Raw genomic sequence first — 24080 nt, forward strand, 5'->3', positions numbered from 1 at the left:
TAATATTATTGGGGGCAGGCATACACATGCCACAGTATGCATGTGGAAGTCAGAGGACAACTTTCAGGAGTCAGTTTTTTCCTTCTACCATGGGCTCCAGGGATCAAACTCAGGTTGTCAGACTTGCAGAACAAGCAGTTTTATCTGCTGAGCCATCTTTCTGGCCCACACCTTCTCCATAATGTACTTAGCTAAGGAGGAAGGAGACTCTCCCTATAGTTCCAGGCCAGGCGTCTTAGGCAAGGATGTGTGTGGTTGCTCCAGCTTGTGACCACAGGGTACAGGTGTGAGGGACTCTAGATGAAGCCCTGTGTCCCTAGAACCATGGCCCATGGTGTGGAAGATAATCACCCTTGCTGGTGCAAAACAGAGCTCTCATTTCAAAAGAAACAAGAAATATTTATTCTTCCTCCAAATATGAGTGATCATTGGAACATGTTATTTGGATTGCTCCAAATAACATGTTCCAATGTGAAAACAGTTTCATAATTTAATTGTGTGTGTGCACCTGTGTGTATGAGTGAGAGAATGCACATGCCATGACACACATGTGATTAGAGGACAGCCTTCAGTGTCGGTCCTAGCCTTCCACCTTGAGACAGGGCTGGACCCCTCAGGCTCACTGTCCCTCAAACTTTGAGGATTCTCCTGCCTCTGCCTCTGGTCTCACCATAGGAATGCTGGGATTACTGCATCCAGCCTCATATGGGTTCTGGGGATCCGAACTCAGGCCCTCATACTTACACAGCAAACACTTTATGCACTGAGGCCTTCATAAAGTTTTATAGCTACAGAACAAAAGAAAGTAAAAAAAAAAATCAAGACATTAAAAGACATAGCAGTAAAACATCAAGTTAAGGCGTTACAGCAAGTCAGGGACACCTCTGCCGTAGGTCTCAGGTGCTGTCGAATGGTTTCCTAGCGCAGGGGTTGAAGAGAGTTATCGGAGTACTAAATCCATACATTTCAAAAAGCTTCACCTGGTAGTCACAGGGATATTAAGTCAGACACAAAGGTGGGCAAGGAATGGCTAATAAAGGAGCTAAAGATAGCCTGAGACTATTTGGTTCTGGATCTGCAACATTCCAACTCTCTACAGTCAAGACGTTCTCAGCCTTGTAGAATCTTTAACCTGTTCTGGCTCTTTTTTTACCCCCCTTGGAATGTCAGTTCACACTCTCAAATTGGGGAGTGAGGTTTCCAGCAGCAGGGAGGTTCTGAGCAAATGAGCTAAGCAGACTCTGAGGAAGCCAGCTTAGTTTGTCTGGCTTCTATTCTCAGGGTCCTCTGAAGGCTCTGCTCTGTGCAGCCAGTTTTGATATGGGCCTACCGATCCCGAGTCCTTCCGCTGATAGGTGGGAACACCTGTCATGGCCTTGCAATCTGAACGACTTTTTAATCTGCTTCTCTGAAGCCAGAAATTCCATAGAGCCAGAGAGCGGGCCCCCTGCTCAGCATGTGGAGCAGAACAAGATTGGCGGGTTGGGACAGACAAGGGCTGAGGTCAGCTACTTGGCCTCCAGAATTTTCCAGACTCCTTGGAGAACTCGTGTTTTAAGAAAGTGTCATCTAGTGACATGAGGGTCTCAGATCTGGCACTGGGTAGATCTGTGAAACTCCAGGGGCCCTGACAGGTGGGGGTGGGCCTTGCAAAGTGCAAGCTCCTGCAATTAGACACAGCCTCCCAAAGGTTCTCTGCTGCCACCTCGTGGGACCTGTTATAATAACCCCTGCTGACCCATCATGAAGATCCTTGGGCAGTTAATTCTAAGAGACCCTGACTAGGGGAACAAAGGGCTCCAAGGGCCCTTGCTCTGTGTGTGCCCATGGCTGGCTATGCTGCAGCTCAGCAAGGCAGACTGGAAGCAGAGCACCCCTGACTTGAAACAGCATGGCGACCTAAGGTCCCAGGTAGGAGGCCTAGTTCTCCTGAGCACTGGGACAAGGCCAGCATGAAGAGAGGGGAGCTGGAACCCCAGAATGAACTAGGCCAGGATCTCAAGCCAATCAACCACACATAGATTTTGGCTATGTCCTAAGTTTGTGCAGAGGGTGGCTGCGGGTGCCTTGAGGGTAGCTGTAAGTGTCCTAGAGGATGCTGGCAGCTTTGTCAGGAACAGACATGACTGTGACAGCTTCTCAGAGCCTGTGTGCAGAGAGGAGCAGGGTGGGAATGGACTGACCAGCTTTTCACACTCAACTTGGACCCAGGTGCTTCTGCAGAGTAGGGGTATTTCTGTGTGGTCTCTCATCCCATTCATCTGCCCCCTTAGCAACTGAGACACTCCTGTCAGTGAGGGGATTCCATCACAACTCCCAGGCTGCCCACAGTGTCATAGTCATCAGAGGTATGACAGAGCAGCCAGACGCTAGTAAGCACAAATTCACAGTGAACTGGAACGCACCTTCCAGTGTGTCTCTGACTTATCCTCCACAGTCACAGGGCTGGGGCCACCTCACCACCTTCAGTGCTCAGCTTCAGGAGTGTGACCCCCTGCATGGAGCTATCAGTCACATTGTGTGTGCGTTCTTTCACTTGAGGTGATTAGACAGGAAGGGTGGCCTCTTGGGGCAGCAAGCTCCCTGTTGTCAGAGGGTGGGCACCTCTGCAGGCTAACTTCATGGAGACAGTATAAAGTTATCAATCTGTAGGTTTTACAGGAAAGAAGACAGGGAGAGAGAGGAAAGGAGAGGGGCAGAGGGTGTCATTCCACCCACCCTGGAAGGGCACCCTCATTTTCCAACACCTCTTACAGATGAGGAAAGCGAGCTCAGCACACCTCAGTGGCAGACCTGGGAGTGGAGGGCAGAATCTCTGACTCCAACAGCCTTGACAGAGCCTAGGCGGGGCAGGACTAGGCCCAAGCTGGTCTCCTACCCCTCTTTCTTCCTTGGCCAGGTTGGCAGATCTCATGGAACAGCACCAGGAGGAACTAGCCACCATTGAGGCCTTGGATGCCGGTGCTGTCTACACGCTGGCCCTGAAGACCCATGTGGGCATGTCCATCCAGACCTTCAGATACTTTGCCGGCTGGTGTGACAAGATCCAGGTGGGGCATTGGGTTTCTGCCTTCCACATGAGCATGTAGTCAGGCAGGAGCAGGGCAGTTCCAGGGGTGGTGCACTAACTAGCATATGCAAAACAACTCCTACTGCAGTGACTTAAACACTCATCAGCTCAAGGTTCTGCAGGTGGGAACCCAGCAGCTCAGCCAGCTCTGTGCCAAGGGAACTCAAGTATATTGGTCAGCTTTCCGTTATTGTAGGAAATATCTAAGAGAGTCAACTTATGAAGAGACAAGTTATATTTGTCTCACCGTTTAGAAGGTCCCAGAGCATAATTGTTGACCCCATTGCTCTTGGGTCTCACATCATAGGACAAGAGTAAGTGACGGGCAAAACTGCTCAGGTCAGAGCAGGCAGGATGCAGAAGGAAATGAGGAGGGGACTGGGGTTCCAGTATCCCTCCAAGGATATCCTGAATGACCCACCACTGCATGGTCTCACTGTCTCCCAATAGTACTCCCTCTGGGGACCAAGCCTAGCAAACAGACCTTGGGGGACTCAAGATCCAACTATGGCAACAAGTGCAGGTGACGACTGGACCTTATCTTGAACTGGCAATCTTGTTTCTAGGCCTGTCCAGTTGTTGCCAGAATGCAGTTCTCAGGGGTTGCAGGGCTCAGGGCCATGCTGGCTACAGGCCAGGGCCTCTCTCCCTGGTCCTTGCTGAGGGCCTCCATCTCCTACTGACAGTGTCATCTGTGAGATTTAGTGTCTGGAACTTCTAACTGTGGGATGTAGTCTGCTTTCCTGGGGCTCCTTTGATGGCTCTAGGCCCACATGCATCATCCCCACCCCAAGGTCCACCATGAATGGAGCTCACCACATTCTTGGACCCCAGGATTAAGCACTCAAACTTGGAAGATTCCCAGGGAGACCCACAAGTTTAGGGCTCATGGCTTCTCTTCTACCCACCAGGGCTGAAGGGCACAGAACATGGCAGCCACAGGGGAGGGGGCTACCTGTTGCCAGCTCCCATTCTGTGGCCACCTTTTCCTGGCCCTGGACCAGGCCACTCCTTGTCCTTTCTCTGTCCAGATATCAGAACTAGAGGCCTTGCTCCTACAACCTCCTGCCCAAGGGCTCTGATTGTGATACAATTGGCACTTTGCCCTCCTGGTTGTCCAACCTACCATGTCTGAACTCCTTCCATGTCCCTGTCAAGCGTAAGCCAGCAGCTTCAGCCTCATCATGAGGGAGTCAGTACCCCGACAAGCCCGTTTCTCCTGGGTCCCCTACAGAGACCAGCTGACCAGAGAGGATAGGGCAGGAGCTTTCAGTGACACCGTGTGCTTCTTTTAGGGCTCCACCATCCCCATCAACCAGGCCAGACCCAACCGCAACCTGACCTTGACCAGGAAGGAGCCTGTTGGGTGAGTTTCTGCCTGCTGCTAGTCACAGCTATACTGGTGTGTTCTGGGAAACAAGCTGGGACATGACACACCATCATGTAGCTCACAACATTACCTGAACGTGTTTGTGGGCAGTGATTCCATTGACTTCCAAAGTACCTGCTGCATGGCAGGTGCTGCTGCAATCACTTCCTAAGTCTTGTTTAATCATACAGTAACTGTGTCAGTCAGAGTTGTGGTGGCAGACACAAGGGCTTCACACAAGAGAATTTATCCAAAATTAAGGTAAGGGGCTCATGTGCATAAAAAAAAAGAGCCAGTGTGCTCCAGAGGAGCTGTACCAACGGAACCTACCTGTAAGAGGCAGGGAAGCATAGCCTTCACCATCAGAGCTCGAAAGCCACAAGGTGCCTGCATGCTGGAGAAATGAGGACCAAAAGCCGCTCAACCCAAGGGGCTGGAAGCCTTAGAACAAGAGTGAGACACAGCACAGCCCCATCTCAAGGCCTGGAAGCTCCCTAGAGAGTCACTGGTCTCTCTCACATGAGTCTATGTACAAAGGCTGAAAATTTGGAGTCTGAAGTCATGGGTGATGGCAGCAGTGAAAACTCACCTGCTGTATTAGACTCAGTTTGATGCACTGGGACGAACTCCCTGTTTTTCTGTTGATCGCTCCATCAAAGCCCCTGGCCTAGTGGATGCTGCTACCCATGTGCAGGGAGCGTCTTCTCCATGCAGTTTACTGACCCATGTGCACTCCCAGCAGAGTGCTTTAAAGATTTCCTAGCTGTCTCAATCCAGTCTAGTGAGAGCCAAAGTTAACTATGACAAAGACAGCCTAGGGAACACCTGAACAAACCACAGATAAAACCAACCCTGAATCTCCTCAGCTTGCCAGCAGAGGCCCCAGGGCAATGGTAGAAAGCAGGCCACACCAGGGTGGTGGGACATCTTGGCCATAAGCATTCAGCATCCTTGTGTCGCAGGTATGATGAATCCCTCACGTGTATGGGGGTCTACCTCAGGGGCCTACACCTGGCCTGAGGTCCACAGGAGCCAGGGGAATCCATCGAAAGCATTTCAACTGCCATGGTCCTAGTACATTCCCTTGGAACCCTGTGCCCAGCAGAGTGGAGGGATGGGCTCCTGGCAGCAGGGTGGTGGCTTCAAGGGAGAGAAAGAAGGCAGGAGGGAGGGAGGTGAGGGAGAAAGGAGTGCACACCTGTATACCTCTATACTCGCAAAAGTACCATCCCCCATTGCCTTTGCCCCTAGATAGACCGCCTCAGAAACTGACCTGCATCCCAGCCAGTTCCTACTGCAGCATCCAAGACCTGAGCTACTTCAACAGGACCACTGCCAATCAGGAAACCTGGCTTTGGCAGTGCCTGGGGACTGGAGTTGGCAGGGTCACTCTGGACAAACTGACTGAGGGAGAAAGACCTCTGTTTTGTTGGCAGGGTCTGTGGCATTGTCATTCCCTGGAACTATCCCCTGATGATGCTGTCCTGGAAGACGGCAGCCTGCCTGGCTGCTGGGAACACTGTGGTGATTAAGCCTGCCCAGGTGAGCGGGGATTCAAGCGCATGGGGGATTTATTCTGTCAGAAGGAGAAAGGGGCCCCTTTCCCCACACCACACTGATCCTAGGAACTGGCCCTCGAAGCTTACCAAGGATAGAGGTAGTTGTCCAAGCAAACTGTTGTAGCCATCAGTAATAGAGTCCAGGGGGCTGTGTTGGCAGGTGCCACAGCTCAGCGGGCAGAGGCAGGAGTTTCTGCCGGTACTCTGGGTCTGTAGAGTAAAAACTTGTTTGATGTCCCTTGATGACAGCATCCCAAATCTCAGTTTCATCTGTACACTGATAGCCATCCTTCCACTGCCTGCCTCCTGAGGTGTCAGGAGGAACTGGAGGCAAGGTGCACCATCCCATCCCCGGAGGCCACACATCTCCAGTTTCTTTGGACCACATTAGTCTCAAGGACATTAATAGAACAAGACCCAATACTGATTCCAGACAGCATATGCCAGTGTCCCTCACTGCTCCAGCATTTTAACACATTAGTAATTTGCATGTATTGGCTCATTTCAGCCTGTTGAAATCCTCTGAGGAAGACTGTAAGCTCCTGATAAATGCATGGGTGGGGAGTGGTGGGATATTGCTGGCAGGTCCAGGTCATGGTTGTCCTTAGGTACTCTCAGTTCTGAAGTATACTAGATCCTGAGCAAGGCCACTGACAAGGTCTGAGACCCCAGAGTCAGCCCCTTGCTCCACAGCCATTCAGCCAAGGCTCTGTGGGAAGTTCGGGATGAACAACCTAACCTTGACTGACAAAAACATCTCAGTCAGCAGTTTACAGAAGCCAGAAAGAGGAATGACTGCTGGGGATCAGGAAGTGCTTTTGGAAGTTCTGTGGTATCCCCATCCTCAGCAGCTCCTCAGGCATTTTCACCTTACCAGGAGGCCTTGTCTAGGCTAATGGTGGCAATTCTCTCTGCCTAAGCTGGTCTTACTTGGGGGTGGGAGAAGTTGTCACCTAATGGGAAAACCAAGCCTTCTGTACTTGGGTCTTATCACACACTGTTGTCCTGAGCACAGGGTGGGAAGGGATCCCGCCTGGCTGAGGAGCTGCAGCCTTGCCACTGGGGGTTAGCAGGACTTCATCCCCCCCCCCAATCCCCCTCCGGGAGCTGTGGGGGATGCTAGCTGAGTGGGCAGTGCCTGTGGCTGGTCGTGAACATGGCATCCCTGCAGTCTTCCTGGTGCCGCAGTCACGGCTGCCTCTCCCTGCTTGAGACTTGCTGGCTGCTGGCGAGGAGCACAACCAGGGCAGCAGGAAGGTCTGGCAGTGCTGCGCCTCCACACGCCTTCACACTCAGTCTCCTTCCCTGTCTTCCTCAGGTGACCCCACTCACAGCCTTGAAGTTTGCAGAGCTGACATTGAAGGCTGGAATTCCCAAGGGTGTGATCAATATCCTCCCAGGATCTGGTAAGGACAAGGGTGGGGACAGAGCTGGGGTTTGGGGCAGCCGGGTATGCGCATGGCTGGAGTAGTGTGGGGACAGGTAGTGCTGATGGCCGCCCTGCAGGGGAGGAGTCCCCAGGTGGACTTTAACTTTCAGATACCTTCCTGAATGTTTTTCTTCTTGTGTCTGTGGGCCCTCTGGATAAACTGTGGTTTGGGAATTATCTACCTTTGGACATAGATGAGAATTTATCTGTAGAATGTTCTAAGCTTAGAATACTTGGAAATGGTGATACCACATTAATTTCTGTGTTTAGTGGTCTAGTTAAAAGGCAAAATTGTCTTGTGCAGATTTTAGAACTGCTGATAGAGTTGTCCATAACAATCTCTTATTATTTCCTCCTTTGTACTGTCCTGTTGGCTATAATGTCCTTTGGATTTTCCCTTAGTCAGTAGCTTTTGCCCAAGGTCTGTTTTGGCTGGTATCAGGAGAGGCCTAAGTTCTCATGACCTTCCTTTTCTTCACTTTTACTTTCAACCTGTTCACACCTTTGAATCTTAAATGTGTCTTGTGTCTCCGTGGATGCATGTGTGGTTGGATCTTGGTGCCGTTGTTCTTTCTTCTAGTCTCGAGTTCTCTGCTTTTCGATGGATAGTTTAGTTTGCTTACGTTCAATATTATCATCCATGTAATCAGGTTTGCAATTTTACCTTTTATTCTGTCTCCTGCCCACCCTACCCCACAGCCCTTTTCTCTTTCACTGCTTTCTTGTCTATTAATTGGATGGCGTAACATTTTCATCCTTTTTCTTTTTTGAGATTGGAGTCTTGCTGTGTTACCCAGGCTGTCTCCTGAACTCAAGTGATCCTCCTGCCTCAGCCTTCCCAGGGCTGGGACGAGAGCATGCAGCATTGTACCTGTCTCATATTTTAGTTTTTTAATAATTATTTTTTTTCACTGTATTTTTTTAGTGCTTTTCCTCGTAGCTGCTCTAGGACACAGCCCTTTACTTCTCCCTTTGTGCTGTGTGTACATGTGTATCATTGGTGTGGTTATAATCAAGCAATGTGTAGCCTTATATATTGCTTTATATCATTTTGTGTCTGCTGATGAAGTTGGAAGAAGGGAGAGCAGGCGTGTGCCTGCATCCTTCACAGCCTTCTTCACATGTCACCTCTGGCTCTCCTCTGGTCCCATGGATGTGGCTTCCACCCATCATTCCTTCCGTTCACTCCAGTTTTGCCCCTCCTTTTGCTGTTAGTGTCTGTATTAGTTACTTTTCTGTGGCTGGGATAAAACACCAAGACCAAAAGCAAGTTGTAGAGGAAAAAGTTTATTTTGTCTTACAGTTCCAGAGAGAAAGTCCATAACGGTGGAGGAGGCATGGTAGCAGGGGCGGGAAGCTGAGAGAGCCCGTCTCCAATCATAAATAGAGCAAAGACAGAGCTGGAAACTGGGTGCGACTGTGAACTCCCAAGACCCACTCCCTTGACATGCTTCCTCCAGCAAGGCTACACCTGCTAGAGGGTCCATGACCTCCCCAAACAGCGCTACCAACTGGGGACCAAGTGTTCAAATACTTGAGCCTAGGGGGGACACTTCTCATGCAAATCAAATGCTACGTTTCCGTTTACTACAGGTACAATAATAAAATTGTATAGCTGTTGTTTTATACGACTGTTTTCAAGTCACTTGGAAGATGAAAGAAACAGGAAGTGTGCATTTACACTGTGGTGTTACTTACACTGTCACCTTACTGTTGTTTCTTCCTGTGATTCTGGCTACTGTCTATGGTCACTTGCTTTCAGCTCTGGGAGCTTCCTTGAGCATTTCTCTCTCCTCTGTTGTTTCTGTGGCAATTTCGTTATTTGCCTCCATTATATGAAGAAGACCTAGATAATTTTCCTATATATAAAACTGTCGACCGAAAGTTTGGGGGTTCTTTTTCGTATTTTCAATATTTCACACCATGTGTTATCAGTATGTCACCCATATGCCTTCAGTGTCACCCCAAGTGCTTTCTGGCACTTTGGTTTCTGATGAGAAACCCTTTGTTAGTCTGAATGGGGTTCCTAGGTATCTGGCAAGTCATTTCTCTCTCTGCTTCAGGAGTCCCTCTATCTTGTCTTTCAGTGGTTTTGCTCTTATGAGTCTGTCGAGGATCCCTTTGTGTCTCTCTTATTTGAAATTCTTTGACCTTCTGTTTTATAGATGAATATTTTTCATCAAAAATTTTCAGCCATATTTATTCTGACATTTTTGCTCCTTTCTTTTTCCCCTTTTTCTTGTTCCCAACATGTATGTATTGCCACAGTTAATGGTGTCTGCTTTCCTCAGTGACTGTGTTCAATTTTTTCCCGTGTTTTTTGCTCTGTTCTTTGGATTATATCATCTTTGTTAGTCTGCCTCCAAGTTCACTGATTCTTTCTTCTGTTAGCTTGTGTCTTCAGGGAAATCCTGTGTCTTCTTGGCTGACATTATCCCCTTGTTGAGTCACTGTCATGGCCTCCTTTAAGCAAGGTTTCCTTTAGTTCTCTGAACGTTTTTGTGATGGCATCCATGAAGTACCCCCTTTTCTGGTTGCTTTAGTTTTTTGTTGTTGTTGTTTTTGTTTTTAAAGACATGGTCTCATGTAACCCAGGCCTTAGACACATTGGTGAGAATGGCCTTGATTTCTGCACCTCCTGACTCCCCTTTCCTGAGTGCTGGGATTAAAGGCATGTACCACTACGCCCAGCTTGTGTGTATATTGGGAAGTATATATGCATTTAAGTGTAGGTTCCCACAGAGATCAGAGACCTTGGATCTCTGGAGCTGGAGTTACAGATGGTTGTGAGCTGCCTGATGCAGGTGCTGGGAACTGAACTCTGGTCCTCTGCAAGAGCTCCTAACTGCTGAGCCATCTCTTCAACCTGTGAAGGGGTCATTTTTGGTGCTTGCCTTTGAAGTTTGTTCTTATCCCAAAAGGTTCTTTCCTCACCCTCTCTGGTATACGCTGTCTGACCTGCAGTCTTTTGCCCCTCCTTAGAGACTCCAACTCCCTCTAAACCACTTACCCTCAATCACCATCATTTTAAGAATGCCCTAACAATGGAGCTATTCCTGCTGTATGAGGAGTGTTGGGAGGTCCTTACTCTATGGACAGCCTTTCCTGAGCCATGGCTTTGGGCACTGGGTCCTATGAGTGGCAGAGCAGGGCAGATGGGGTTCCAGAGGATGAAGGGATCCCCGGCACCTCAACCATATTTGCCAAGCATTTAGACTTTGTACCTCACGGTTGGAGGAGGTGAGGAACTCCAGTGGCCACCTGCTGGTGAGATACCATGCATGGAGGTCAGAGGACTAATTTGTGGGAATCGGTTCTTTTCTTTCACCACATCCTGGGTCCTGGGGATCAAACTCAGGTCGTCAGTGTTGACAGCAAGTTACTTTGCCAGCTGAGCTATCTCGTCAGCCCTATTGTGTTAGTTTTTATTATTCTTAAGTATGATTGCAATTTCATCTTCTCTTTGACCCAATAAGTGCAATGCAATTTTAGAATCTCCTGAGTGTATTTTTTAATGTTTTTGTTCTTGCAGTTTTATGTTTCCTGTTATGACCGAAAAGCAGAGCCATGTATTAGTGTGCCAGGCCAGCTGTGGCAAAGCCCCAGAAAGGAGTGTGACTTCCCTAGTGGCACGTGTTATTGAAGTAGGCATGTTGATACACACTGTAGTCTTGACACTTGGGAGGCTGAGCCAGGAGGATTGCTTTGAGTTCTAGGCCGCCCTGGGCTTAATACCAAGACAAATGTTATTGAATATTTGTCCTGCTTACCGTCTGTACCTTTTCTTTGCTGAAGTCTCTGTAGAGATCCTTTGCCTGTTTTTTTTTATTATTTTATTTTATGTGTATGTGTGTATTGCCTGCATGTAGGTAAGTGCGCACGTGTCACACAATGCTTGCAGAGGTCAGAAGAGGCTGTTGGATCCCCTGGGACTGGAGTTACAGACAGTTGTTAGCTGCCATGTGGGTTCTGGAATATGAACCCAGGTCTTCTGTAAGAACAACCAGTGTTCTTAACCACTGAGCCATCTCTCCAGCCCCTTTGCCTGGCTTTTAATGGGCCATTTGTTTCCTTATTGTAGATTTTTAAGGTTTTTTTTTGCATATTATGGATATAAATCCATAGTCAAATCTCTTTGTAGATATTTTCTAACCTGAGCAATAATTTAACTGGAGTGTCCATATAAAATTAGTATCACCGTCATTCGCAGAACTTTAACATAAAAGAGAGTGTGGAAGGGTCTCACACCAAACCTGCTGCCCCCAGAACCTTCTCGTGCCTGTCTGGGTGTGGAGACTTCACAAACCTGAAGACCAGAGCAGTAGAGGTGGGCCAGGTAGCTGGGGGAGCCCTAAGATGGAGATTTACTAGCATGGGGAAGGAAGGGATGTTCTCTTCTTGAATAATCCTGCTGCAAGTTGTGGCTGTTTACCAAAATGGAGAGCCCTGTAAGGAAGCAGGATGGGAGAGATTAAGAGTTCCATTTCCAGGGTGTTGAATTTGAGAAGTCCCAAGCCATCTAAGCCTGATGCTGAGTAGGCCAAGAGTGACAGATGGGTCTGAATTCCAGAGGTCCTTGGCTGGATATGTAGACTTAGGAGATGACGTGCCTGAAGATGGCCTTTGGAAGTCTGGCTGAGGTCAACTGAGGAGGCCATGTAAACTGTGGAGAGGAGATGGTCCAGGGTGGGGTTAGCACTGAGTATTTTAAGGTTGAGTAAGAAGAAGAGATGGCAAGGAGCGGTCAGGGATAAGAACAAACCAGGAGCACAAGAGTTGGACTGTATCAAGAAGGAGCCAGGTGAGGAGGGTTCTGCTCTGCATTTAGGAGGAAGAGGAGGCTGCAGGGCAGCCCACCTCATGGTCTCACTGAGGCTGGAACCTGAGAAACACTGAAGACTTGGCCATTGGCCAGGCTGTGAGACTTAGAGGTGGGAGGCCTGGGTGTGTGGCAGAGCTGGGACTCAGCATTGCAAACAGAAGGTGTCAAGGCTCTCTGAGGCCAGCTGCATCCCAGGGCATGGATTTTGGAGTCTGTGATGCTCCTCCATGGAGCAGACCTGATGTTGATCCTGATAGTTGGAAAGCCACAAGTGAAGTATGATTTCTAGTGTTGCCATGATGTAGTGCCTGGGGTTCCACGGAAGACAGCTACTGTTAAGGTGCAGAGCCTGGTTCCAGTCAGACAGATACTGTTACAGTATTGCCAATTGCAAGGTTAAAATTTAGGGGCACATATTTCCGCTCATAGCTGAAGGCCCAGAGAGCCCCAGACACCTAGCATACAGTGAGTGCAGGTAGTGCCCCGGCCCTCTGGTGGACATCTGAGGGACTGACGCTGTGCCTTGCCTAGACCCCAGGGTCCACCTTGACTTCCTTACCATCCACTGCAGGCTCCCTGGTTGGTCAGAGACTCTCAGACCATCCTGATGTGAGGAAAATCGGGTTCACAGGCTCCACGGAGGTGGGAAAACACATCATGAAAAGGTAAGTAGGATGTGGGGCAAGAGATCACTCCATCTGCCATGTCTGGCTGTGGACGGTGTGCCTTGCTTCTCAGCTTCAATGTACTTGGCCACCCCAGAGGCTGTGTTCAGTGCAGATGCTGATTCTGGGCCTGTGTATCCCACAAGACTTTTCGAGGTCTGTGGGTCTGCTCTGTGGAGCCCACATAGCCCAGCAAGGTCCTGGTAGCATAGGCCCCTCCTTCAATGCTGAAAGTGGGTGGATCTGAATTGAGTTGTGCTGTGAGTATAATTTTCTTAAAGATTTATTTAATTAAGCCAGATGTGATGGCATATGGCTGCAATCCCAGCACTTGGGTGGCAGAGGTACCACCCCTCAGCCTGGAAATGACCTTCATAGAGCTGGTGGAGAAACTGAGGCCTGGGCTCAGGCCATACCATGGATTCAGGGCCACAGCCAAGGACAGATCTCAGGCTGAAATGTGAGAAACAGAAGTGACTGGGGGTCCTTTAGCCCCAGCTGGCCCAGAACTCACTATGTAGACCATATGGCCTCTATCTCATAGCTCCACAAAGGTGATTTCCAGGGGAAGTCATTGCCAACAAGGAAGAAGGAAGCTGGAACCCTGACTATTATGGGACCCCCTCCCCCAGTGAGGCTGAGTTTCTAGCACTGGGTTATAGCACCTGCACTTTGAGTGATGGGTGCAAGCAGGAGAGTCTGGAGCTCCAAAGCAGTATGGTACTCCTTTTCTTAGGGACCCTTTGGACCTCCTGACCCCTTCCCCTTGGGCCTCCTGAGCTGGGGAGATGGGCTGCAGTCTTCAGCTGCATCCACTCTTTAAGCCGGCCCCGCATGGCCTGTGAGTTCCCCTTCCTCAGTGGGCACCATGTTCCTGCAGGGCACAGTGACCTCATCTCAGCCTGCTTTTCATTCAGGAGCCACCACCAGTGTGGCCAGGGCATTGTGCCCCAACGGTCGGGGGAAGCCAATGCTATAGGTCATGCATACAACTGGGCAGGACTGCTCAGAGACAAGCTGAGTGCTCTGCAGCCTGATGTGCCTACCACAGAGCAAGCCTTGGCACTGCAGTGGGGAGCAGGATGATGAACAGGCAGATGTTCAGATGGGTGGGGAAAGCAGCAGTGGCCATGAGGTGCCACAGTGAGCTGATCATCCTCCTGACTAGAAAGCCAACCATCTTTTTTTCTGTGGTGTGTGGGTTGCATTTGTATCTTGACATGTTGAGTCTAAAGTGAGCAAGGAAGAAGCATCCCCTCTCAGAACACCTTGGAAGGAAAGTTGGGTGACAAGGTTGGGGATGGCCTTCCATCCGCATCACTCTGTGTCTCTGCAGCTGCCATCTTCCCAGAGTCCTCTCCGGGTCACCCATGGGCAGTACTGGGACAGGGAAGCCCTTCCTCCGGGTGCTCTTGAGTAGCAGACCTCTCCTCCCAAGCCATACCAGGTCCCATTTGAGGGTGGTGTCACTGAAGTATGAATCTGGCCCATCCACATGTGTTAATGGTTCCCAGCTTCTCTCCCTTTAGTCACTAAAACCCTGAGACACTGCTCTGTGACCGACACTGCCCTCTGGCCACCACAGCCCTAGCCACCATGGTTCTCTGGCTACAGCTACCCCAGCAAGGGGATGATTCTGTTTCAGGTTTACTCATTCAGCATTTCTAGAACACTAGCTATGTGCCAGGCACTGGTAAGTTGTAGCAACCAGACAAGGTGCTGGGGGCGAGGGGGGCGGTCTTCACAGCTGGAGTCATATGCAAAGACACAGTGGAGCACAACAGCCGACAAGAAGACAGGGAAAGGGAGGCTTTACATGGGACAGTCAGAGAGGGACCCTCAGAAGGTGAGCAGAACAGCAGGGGCCTGAAGCAAGAGCAAAACAGGGGAGGGTTGGTGAAGGCCAAGGCCTGGGCCGGGACAGGGTTTGGGTGACTAGTAATCAGCCTAATGGTCGCAGTTGGGGTGGGTAGAAGGTTCTGGGTATGATCCTGCTTTGGAGTCAGCACCCTGTAGACTTGTTTTGTCTCCCACCTGGAAGCCTCTGTGCTCCCCAGCCTCAGTCCCACCCTCTGTCCCTCCAGCTGTGCCCTGAGTAACGTGAAGAAGGTCTCCCTGGAACTGGGCGGGAAGTCGCCTCTTATTATCTTCGCCGACTGTGACCTCAACAAGGCTGTGCAGATGGTGAGGCTGGGCCTGGGCAGGGCAGAATGGGAACAGATGGGGAAAGGGTAGGGGAATGGGGCAGAGGCAGAAAGGCAGGAGCAGGAGGGCCTGTCAACTCCCAAGGTTAGTGTAGTCTTGACACCCACCCATGATGTCACCACAAGCATAAGTAGCAGAGCAGGAAGCGGCTTGGGGCAGGGAAGACAGGCATCCTCCAAAGTATATTCCCAATGTTACCTGTCAGACCATTAACCAGGGGTACAGCTTGGGAACACAAGCAGGCTGCCTATCTTGACATGCCTGGAAAGCAGAGTAGCCTGGAGCCCCTGGCATGACCCTGCTGACAGCCACCATTCTGCCCTTGGCCAGGGGCGCACATGTCCAGCTCTCCACATACTGGGCAGCCAACAGGGTAGGCCTGAGCTCACCCACTGTGCACAGGGACAAGGTAGGGTCCATCTTCTGGAGTGGTTTCAGGGATTGAGGTGACTGAAGACTAGGACAGTGGCAGTGTGTGGCACATACCATGGAAGTGTGGGGTGGTTCAGTCCCCTCTCCACTCTTGTGGGAACAAACCAATCAGACCATGTTTCACAGGTGCCCAATTCTCCCAGCAGTTTGCCTAAACCGCACCCTGCCTTGAAGGAGGGCATGATACCCTAACATGGTCCTAAGAGCCTAAGAGGATGACTACAAGACAGGGAATTTAGGGAGGCCAGGACATTGTCCACATCCCTATGACTCTGTCAGTCCCAGTGTGTTGGCCCCAGTGCAAGGTGATGTTGCTAGACCTCAATGCCTCCTGGGCCACCCACTGAGCCCACCAGAGGATAGGGGGTCCAGGCAAGCCCAAGTTCACCCCTAGTCTCCATTGTCTTGTATGGAGAGCGATGGGAGTGATATCTCCGTGGCGCCCTCTCATCACAGGGCTTCTGCCTGTGTCCTCAGATCTCACTGTCACCTCTTGCCTGTCCAGGCTGAGGTTTGCATAGGACACATGTGGCAGTGCTAGCCAAACCTGACCCACAGAAGTGGGGCAGTGCATGGGCACATCTCACTTCCCTGAGAAGGGGTGAAGCCCTAGCAGGCAGTAGGGCAGGAGCACTTGGGGGGTTGTGACTTGGCATTTCTGCCCATTCTTTAAAGGGCATGAGCTCCGTTTTCTTCAACAAAGGAGAGAACTGTATTGCAGCGGGGCGGCTCTTCCTGGAGGACTCCATTCATGACCAGTTTGTGCAGAAAGTGGTAGGTTCTACCCCAGGGTCCGGGGTGGGAGGCAGGAGGAAGGAGGTTGAGTGAAGAGAGGCTGGACTCCTTCACTGGGCACCACCCACCTGCTCAGGAACCCATGGGGTACTTTCTTAGTCTTCAGTTCAAATTGATATAACCAGAAAGGGAGTGTGGGCTAAGGGTGTCTGGGAGGCACAACACTGCGGGGCCTTAGGTTCCATCCCCAGCACTGCCAAAAGGGAAGAACTGAGCTAGGTACACTCTCTAGGAGTCTGCATTCACAAAGGGCAGACCTCAGGAGAAGCCAGGGGAGGGACCAGGAGAGGATGGGACAGTGACCTCAGCTCAAGCCCAGCTCCCCAATAGGAGCCCTGGAGCAGGACGTACCCTGCTACTCAGGTGCCCAGAGTCAAGAAGCTTTGCCCCCAATGTTGGGCAGATGCTGCTATAGGCTATCCATGGAGTAAGGAGGGCAGCTCCCACTGGCTCCCAAAGTTGTCAACATCTGCCTGTCATAGCCTCTGGGGACCTAGTGGGCAGGTGCCAAGCAGCAGCTTCCACTAGAATTATTGACTGACTGAAGCTGACTTCTGGGACAGATGGGTCTTGTGACTCCCCCCCATGGGGCAGTCTTGTTTGTTGTTTGTTTATTTGGCAGTTTTGGAATGGAGCTCAGGGCCTTGCTGTGCCAGTGAGCCCCAGCCCAAACCCCAGCTCCAGCAAGGAATATTTTAATGCCTATTTCTCTGTGGATTGGCATCATTCTGACCAGCCTCAGAATGTAGAGCTGTGGCGTCAAGTTGGCAACTCTAGCCTGACATTTTTCTTTTTTAATATTTTATTATTTTTATTTTATGTTTATGAGTGTATTGCCTGCATGTGTGTAAGTGCACCCATGTCATGCAATGCCTGTGGAGATCAGAAGAGGGCATTGGATTCTCCTGGAGCTGGAGTTATAGACAGTTGTTAGCCACCATGTGGATGCTGAGAGTGGAACCCCAGTCCTCTGCAAGAGCAGCTGGTGCTCATAACTTTTAAGCCATCTCTCCAACCCTTAGCCTGACATTTTTCTAGCATAAAACCAGAGAAGGAAAGAACTCCATCAACTGTGAGATGTTATGGAGCAGGACACAGTTTGGCCCAACCAAGCCCCACCTCCCATTGATCCAGGCAGCAGTGCCAGGCAATGGCAGCAGAGACTGGGGGCATCTCTGTGGCAACCATGAGCTTTCCCCATGGGTCCTGGGGAGCAGGCAGGAATCTAACAGAAATGCACAGGGGTGCTGGGAAGACAGTGACCTCCACCAGTTGCTTCACACACACTGGCTAGGATGTACAGAGAAGATGGGGTGACAGGCTGTTCAGGAGAGTTTCCTGTGTGACAGAAACCTGAGTGAAACCACAGAGGAAAGGTTTATTTTACCTCGTAGCTTCAGAGTTTTCAGTCCATGGTCATTTGGCCCCATTGGTTGGGCCTGTCGTGAGGCAGAGCATTGCGGTGAAGTGCACTCGGCATAGGAAAACCACTCACTTTGTGGCTCTTCAGAAGAGAGGAAGGGGCTGAGGTCCCAATTACCTCTTTCAAAGGCACAACTGCTCGGCATAGGAAAACCACTCACTTTGTGGCTCTGAAGCAGAAGAGAGGAAGGGGCTGAGGTCCCAATTACCTCTTTCAAAGGCACAACTCAGTGACCTCATTGACTTCCTCGAAATAGGCCCCATTTCCTAAAGGTTCTACCATCTTCCAGCCTGACAACTAAGCCCTCTCAACACATGGGCCTTGGGGGCACACCAGCTCTAAACTGGGGCAGTCTGGAATAGGCTCGGTATGAAAGGCAGTGAGGGGAGGGAAGGACAGTGGTCCTACTGTGTAGTAAATGGCTCTCAACACCCAATAGCTGAGCAGTTAGCTTACTGTCCTGGGAGCAGCAGTTAGGCAGGGCTTGCATGCACCCAACCTTGCTCCCACATCTGCAGTTATCCCTCAGCTGGTAGCTTGGCCAGGGTGGCTGCCTTTGCTTTGTTCTATAATGTGTGCTTGGGCTGTTCACACGGGGCCGTGACGGGACTCAGGAGTGACAGCCAGCATCTGAATGACTATTGGTACTCACAAGACATTGTTGGCACCACATTGGGAGCCAGAGCACATCATAGCCAGAGCAGATTCATGGGTGGGAATTCAAACTCCCCCCTTGAGAGGCCCCACCAAGAAGTGAGTCCTTTATGGTGAACAGCCAATGGTTGACCAAGTCCTGTCATGAGGCAGGACCCACAGAAGAGTATCTAGGGGAGCAGGGAAGATGCCAAGAGTCTGTCTGGGGTCAGCCAAGAAGACATCACATTTCTAATAGGGTGACAACAGAGACCAGAATTCTAGGATATTCTCCAGTGAGTTTAAATCCTATATTAAATTTTGTTACTATAACGAAATACCTGAGGCAGGCTACTTTATAAAGAAAAGATGTTTCTTTTGACTCACATTCCGAAAGTACAAGGGCCAGACTGGATTGCCCAGTCTCTGATGAGGATCCCTGGGCCACATTACATTATGGCCCAAGTATGTATGATCCCTATCAGTGTGGGGTCTTTCTTCCTCTCTTTCCTTACAAAACCACCAGGATTCAGTCATGGGGCACCATCTTAATCCAGTCACTTCCCCAGGCTCCACTACTAAGTACCAGAGTTGGATGAAGTCCCTGTCTTTTTAGGCCATTAGCAGAAGAGCTTGGGGGTTGAAATCAAGCTTGAATTTGGGGAACACAGACACAGGAAGTGAGAGCAGCACCCAGGGGGCTCAGCAAGGTTGTCCGTGTGTCTAGGAGAGACTGGCAAGCAGTTTGGGTTCCCAAGGCAGCAGCAGAGAACAGAGAATCATGATGGAAGACTCAGTGTCAGGATGAAGAGCCCTTTCAGGACAGCTGGAGTCACTGGGGGACCCGGGTGCCCGAGGGCTCACTGCCTCATTTTCTGTCTTCCCTCTACCCCAAGTTCCAGTTATTATTAGATAATCTCTGTCATATGTGTCATGTGTCCCCAAAGACACCCAAGCCAACCTCTATAACCATGAATCCTAGACTAAGGAAGCACGGAAGTGTTTCTGGTGGAGGAGGCTTTCAAGGTATTGGTTGAAGCCAAGGGTAACGGAGATAAGGGATTTGAGCCTTGGGCCCCTCTTTTTTACCCAATGTCTGTCCCACTCTGTCACCTGAGGCTATTTTAGCCCCAGGCATCCCACATCCTAGAGTCCCTAGACAAACAGTTCCATCAGATCCAGGAAACCAGGTGCAGTATTGTCAGGCACTGTGCTGGGCCCTATCTGCCCCCTGGTCATGTTCACCTGCCTCTCTCCTTCTCCTTTCTTGCACCCTCCAGTCCAGCCTAGTCTCCCTCTAGGTATGGGCTCCCTCAGGCACTGTGGGGCCTTTGCACATGGGGATGTTTGAGTTCCAGTCTGGGAGGGAGGTTTGGAGTCCAGCTGGGAAAACCCTGTGAACTGGGAAAGGCTTGCAAGCATTCTTCAGGCACCTGTGGTCAGTTCAAATCTCAAAGGTGAGAAGTGGCCTAGTGATGGCTTCTGGTGGCACTAAGCAGGACCTGACCTAAGGACTTTGTTCAGGTAGAGGAGGTGGGGAAAATGAAGATTGGCAACCCTCTGGACCGAGACACCAACCATGGCCCACAGAACCATGAGGCCCACCTGAGGAAGCTGTTGGAATATTGCCAACGTGGTGTGAAGGAAGGGGCCACGCTGGTCTGCGGTGGGAACCAAGTCCCACGACCAGGTTTGTCAGCACTCTCATCTCACTTAGTAAACTGAGGCAGCAAGTACTGAGCCTCTGGTTTCCAACCCAAACCTGACTAAACATATCTGAAGGCTGAGAACCTGTGTGGTCAGGCTCCAGGCCTCTGGCTCCAGTCTGAACCGTGGGCATAGTGGGCATTGGCTGTTTGGTCACCTGCCAGACTTAGGTCTGAGAAGGTGAGGAGCCCAAAACATTCCCCAGTGCTGGTATAGTCTGTGTCTTGTTAAATGCTGCTGTTGACATCTGTCCTCCCTGACCCTTGACCTCAAGATCTCCCATTGTGGTTTCTAGTTTTAACAGTTGCTTTGTGACTTCTATTCGTCCCTCTTAGAGTACTGAGAACAGACCAAAGAAATGATTCCACCCGAGTCTTGCTTAGTGAACCAGTGAGTTTATTAGTGTTATTTACAGGAACGTGGACAATTCCAAGGCAAAAAGCATACCCCAGCATGGGTGACGACTCCCCGATGCTGCATCCCTGGAGTTCCCCCACTGGCATCTCTTTTCCCCTAGCAGTTGTCACTGTTTGTTGCAGGCAGCAGGGGTTATGTGTATCTTATCAGGTTCATTTACCTCCTGAACCTTCTAAGTTTCATTTACTTATGTCCTATGAGTCTCAGGTACAGCTAGACAAGAAGTGGGAAGTGACCAGCTGTCCGTAGCTGGGGGTGTTCCTCCTGGAAACCCCGTGGTACAGCCTCTTCCTGGAGAATCTTATCCTTGCACTGGTTCAGATCCTCACAGACACATGTCCTTGGCTGCCTGTCAGAGCTCCTGACACAGCCAGTGGCCAACTGGACACGTCTGCCTGCATGGTCCTAGGCATTTGGCTTCAATAATCATTTTAGTGTTGGCCCTCTTACTTCCCTAGAATCTTCTTTCAGATCTAACCACCTAAGCCAGGAAAGCAAGAACCACAGGGACAGGGCCTTGAGCTGCCTCCCCACAGCAGTGCACACTCCGTACCGTGCCTGACTTTACCGTGGGCTCCTTTACACCCTTTACTGAGCCTGGCACAGAGACTGTCTTGACTGCTGGAAGGAGGGGAGGAAGGATGTACCTCAGGATCTTCCATTTCTGACTCCCTGATTTTAGTCCCTTTCTGATTCTGTTGTCTGGCACCTTGCTTTATGCCTCGGCTCTTCTGTACCCCAGCCATATCTGCATGTCCCCATGAGCCATTGAGCCTTTGCTTACGCAGCCTCTCCTCCTGTGTTCGGATGCTCAGTAGTGCCCCTCCTCCTGCAGGGGTTAGTTCATAGTCACTAACTGCTGCATGGCCAGCCTTTCATGACCCCCCACTCCACACTTTCTGCTCTCTCAGGATGTTCCTCACCATTCATCACCATGTGCTGATCCTCTGCTTGACAGCTTCATGGTGTCCCACCCAGAGAACAACTTGTCATTTAGCTCAAGTTACATTAAAGCACAAACCCCCTTTGTCCCCATAGTGGGAGTTCCTTAAGACTGGGACAGTCTAGCTGGAGGTGATAGGCAAGGTTTCTGGGTCAGTGAGAGATAGCATAATGAAGGCACTGTTCACAGAGCAGGGGGATGACCCGCTGACCAGCGCAGTCCCCAGGAGACAGGAACATGGGGTAGCACCTCTGCCCTCTGAACTGGAGGGTGGGGAATTTTCTGGAACGTAATCAGGAGCAACCAGATAAGGGCAGCCTCTTTTTTGGCATATCTACAAGGAAAGAAGAGGATGAATGTGCCTAGACTTGTCAGGCACCTGTTGGGACCAGAGAAGTAAAGGGCTGTGTGACTGCAGGTCCTGGCCAGGGTAAGGAAGGATCATCAAGGGCCCACACCTCCAACATGCCTGGCTACTATCTCCCCACAGGCTTCTTCTTTCAGCCCACTGTCTTCACGGGTGTGGAAGATCACATGTACATCGCCAGGGAAGAGTCCTTCGGGCCCATCATGATCATCTCCCGGTTTGCTGACGGGTATGGAATCTGTGTTGTTTCTCGGGCTTTTTCTCTGTGCACCTGGGGTCTTGGCATGGACTGTGGAAGGTGGTTTGTGTGCTGCCAGGAGGGAAACTAAGCCAGGAAGGAAGAAACTGAACAAAGCTAAACTGCCTGCAGAGGCCACAGGCCCAGAAGAGCAAGAGGCAGTTTCCTCCTGTGTCCCCCCCCCCACCTCCCTGTGTTCTTCCCACATCTCTCAACACGCCACTTAGAGCTTGCTGGGTCCTGTCCTGATGGTGTCCTGCTGTGTACTAAACTGACCCCAAACTGGGTGGCTTGAACTTCTGCACCCTGAGTCTTTCACGACCCCATGCTTTGGACAGGTTGGATGGGCTGAGCCTGTCTCTACTCAGTGCCATGTTGGGACTCAGCTGTGCTCACCTGGGCTCTAGGCTTTCTTTCCTTGACAGCCTTGGGTCTCCAATCTGGAGACTGGGTCCCCACAGAGGACAGTGGCAGGCTTCAGGGCTCATAAGAGATGAGCTAAGAACTCCCAGCACATCCCACCAAGGCCAGCTGGGTCAAGGGAAGAAGAGACTTCACTTGTAGCAGGGAGGGATATGGCTCTTTGAACATGCTCAGTGGGAGGGGACTATGGTTCCTGACCCATTTTTCAGGCAAAATGATATCACCTTTTTCTACTAACAATTCTACTAAAATTGTCAGCTTATGCTGACAATGTTAGAATGAGATTTCTCTGCCCTCTGCCAAGCAGACAGGACCCTGGCTCTTAGGTCTGATATCTGCTGAATGCCCAGCCTGCCTGAGCACCCAAAGCTGACTTTCTAGGAGTACTAGGCTCTGTCCCCGTCTGTAATGTGAGGCCAGGTGCTCGGGTCACATTCATGCCTCTCTCTTTGGGTTTCTGTCTATGCTCTTCCTTCCCCCATCTCCTCAGCATTACTCTGGCCTCAATACAGTTTTCTCCTTTAAGGTCTCATGGGTAGGGAACGTGGGGGAGGGGGCTGAAAACCTTTGCTGGTCCTTTCCTGTTCCAAGTCAGGGCTGGGGCCCCTCTGAGCCTCTCTCAGGATGCTCTTGGATTTTCCCCACAGGGATATAGATGCTGTGTTGTCTCGAGCCAATGCCACAGAATTTGGTTTGGCCTCTGGGGTCTTCACCCGGGACATTAATAAGGCTCTCTATGTCAGTGACAAGCTTCAGGCGGGCACTGTGTTTGTCAACACATACAACAAGACTGACGTAGCAGCACCCTTTGGAGGATTCAAACAGTCTGGATTTGGCAAAGACCTGGGTAACCAAACCCTGCTTGTGGGATTGCTTTCATTTATTCAGTCAGCAAACACGTGTCAAAGGCCACTGGGTGCCAGGCTCTGTCCAAGGTGCTGGGGTGTCTCACTATACAAGACAGTGGCTAGCCAATTGATTCTTACTGGTCAGGGACTCTGTGAGGCTGAGATAATTGCTGAGAGCAGGGCAGCAATGAAGAGGATATGGACAGCAGGTTCCTGTAACAGGAGGGCAGCAAGACCGCCTCTTGGCTTCCATTGGCCAATTGGGCACCCACCTCCCCTCCCCTACCACCACAAGGTAGTAGGAGCCAGAGAAGGTCCTAGAATGGATGCCCCAGATTGGTTCTGCATTCCCCTGCCTGCATCGACGCCCAAGCCTATCACTCACTTCAGGGCTGACCTGAGACAGGAATATGATCCCTCCCACACTGGGCCTTGGTTTCTCATCTGCCAGAGAAGAGAACCAGGCCACCCACAGAACATGTGTCCCAGGTGCATGTGCTGTCTTTCAGGAGAGGCCGCTCTGAATGAGTACCTGCGGGTCAAGACAGTGACGTTCGAGTACTGATGTGGAGTCTCCGTGGTGCCACTCCTGCACCCCTGTTGGCCTTCCATCCAGGAGCCCTGGTCCCTCCCTGGAGGCTCAGCACCCTCCTGTCCCCAGAATCTGAGCAGTGAGGAGTGTTGTCCAGAGCTAATAAAGATGTGAGCAGGGGCAACCTGCACTTCGTGTCTCCA

At 50.7% G+C, this 24080-nt stretch overlaps 1 protein-coding gene across 3 annotated transcripts in view; it reads left to right on the forward strand.

Moving 5' to 3' along the window:
• Positions 1-24080, forward strand: part of Aldh1l1 (aldehyde dehydrogenase 1 family member L1) — a 47292-nt gene extending 23212 nt beyond the window's left edge. For 2 of the 3 annotated variants that reach the window (XM_017797012.2, XM_008828586.2), the window contains exons 13-23: positions 2900-3050; positions 4366-4436; positions 5876-5981; positions 7317-7404; positions 12821-12914; positions 14999-15098; positions 16227-16325; positions 19927-20092; positions 21960-22065; positions 23145-23344; positions 23855-24080. In XM_017797012.2, coding sequence (XP_017652501.1) covers positions 2900-3050; positions 4366-4436; positions 5876-5981; positions 7317-7404; positions 12821-12914; positions 14999-15098; positions 16227-16325; positions 19927-20092; positions 21960-22065; positions 23145-23344; positions 23855-23910 — 1237 coding nt within the window. In that variant the 3' untranslated portion in view covers positions 23911-24080. The remainder of the gene's footprint in view (positions 1-2899; positions 3051-4365; positions 4437-5875; positions 5982-7316; positions 7405-12820; positions 12915-14998; positions 15099-16226; positions 16326-19926; positions 20093-21959; positions 22066-23144; positions 23345-23854) is intronic. The other variant, XM_008828587.2, reaches the window with a different exon arrangement.

Source organism: Nannospalax galili, unplaced genomic scaffold, assembly GCF_000622305.1.
Source record: "Nannospalax galili isolate Female #2095 unplaced genomic scaffold, S.galili_v1.0 scaffold332, whole genome shotgun sequence".
NCBI lineage: Eukaryota > Metazoa > Chordata > Mammalia > Rodentia > Spalacidae > Nannospalax > Nannospalax galili.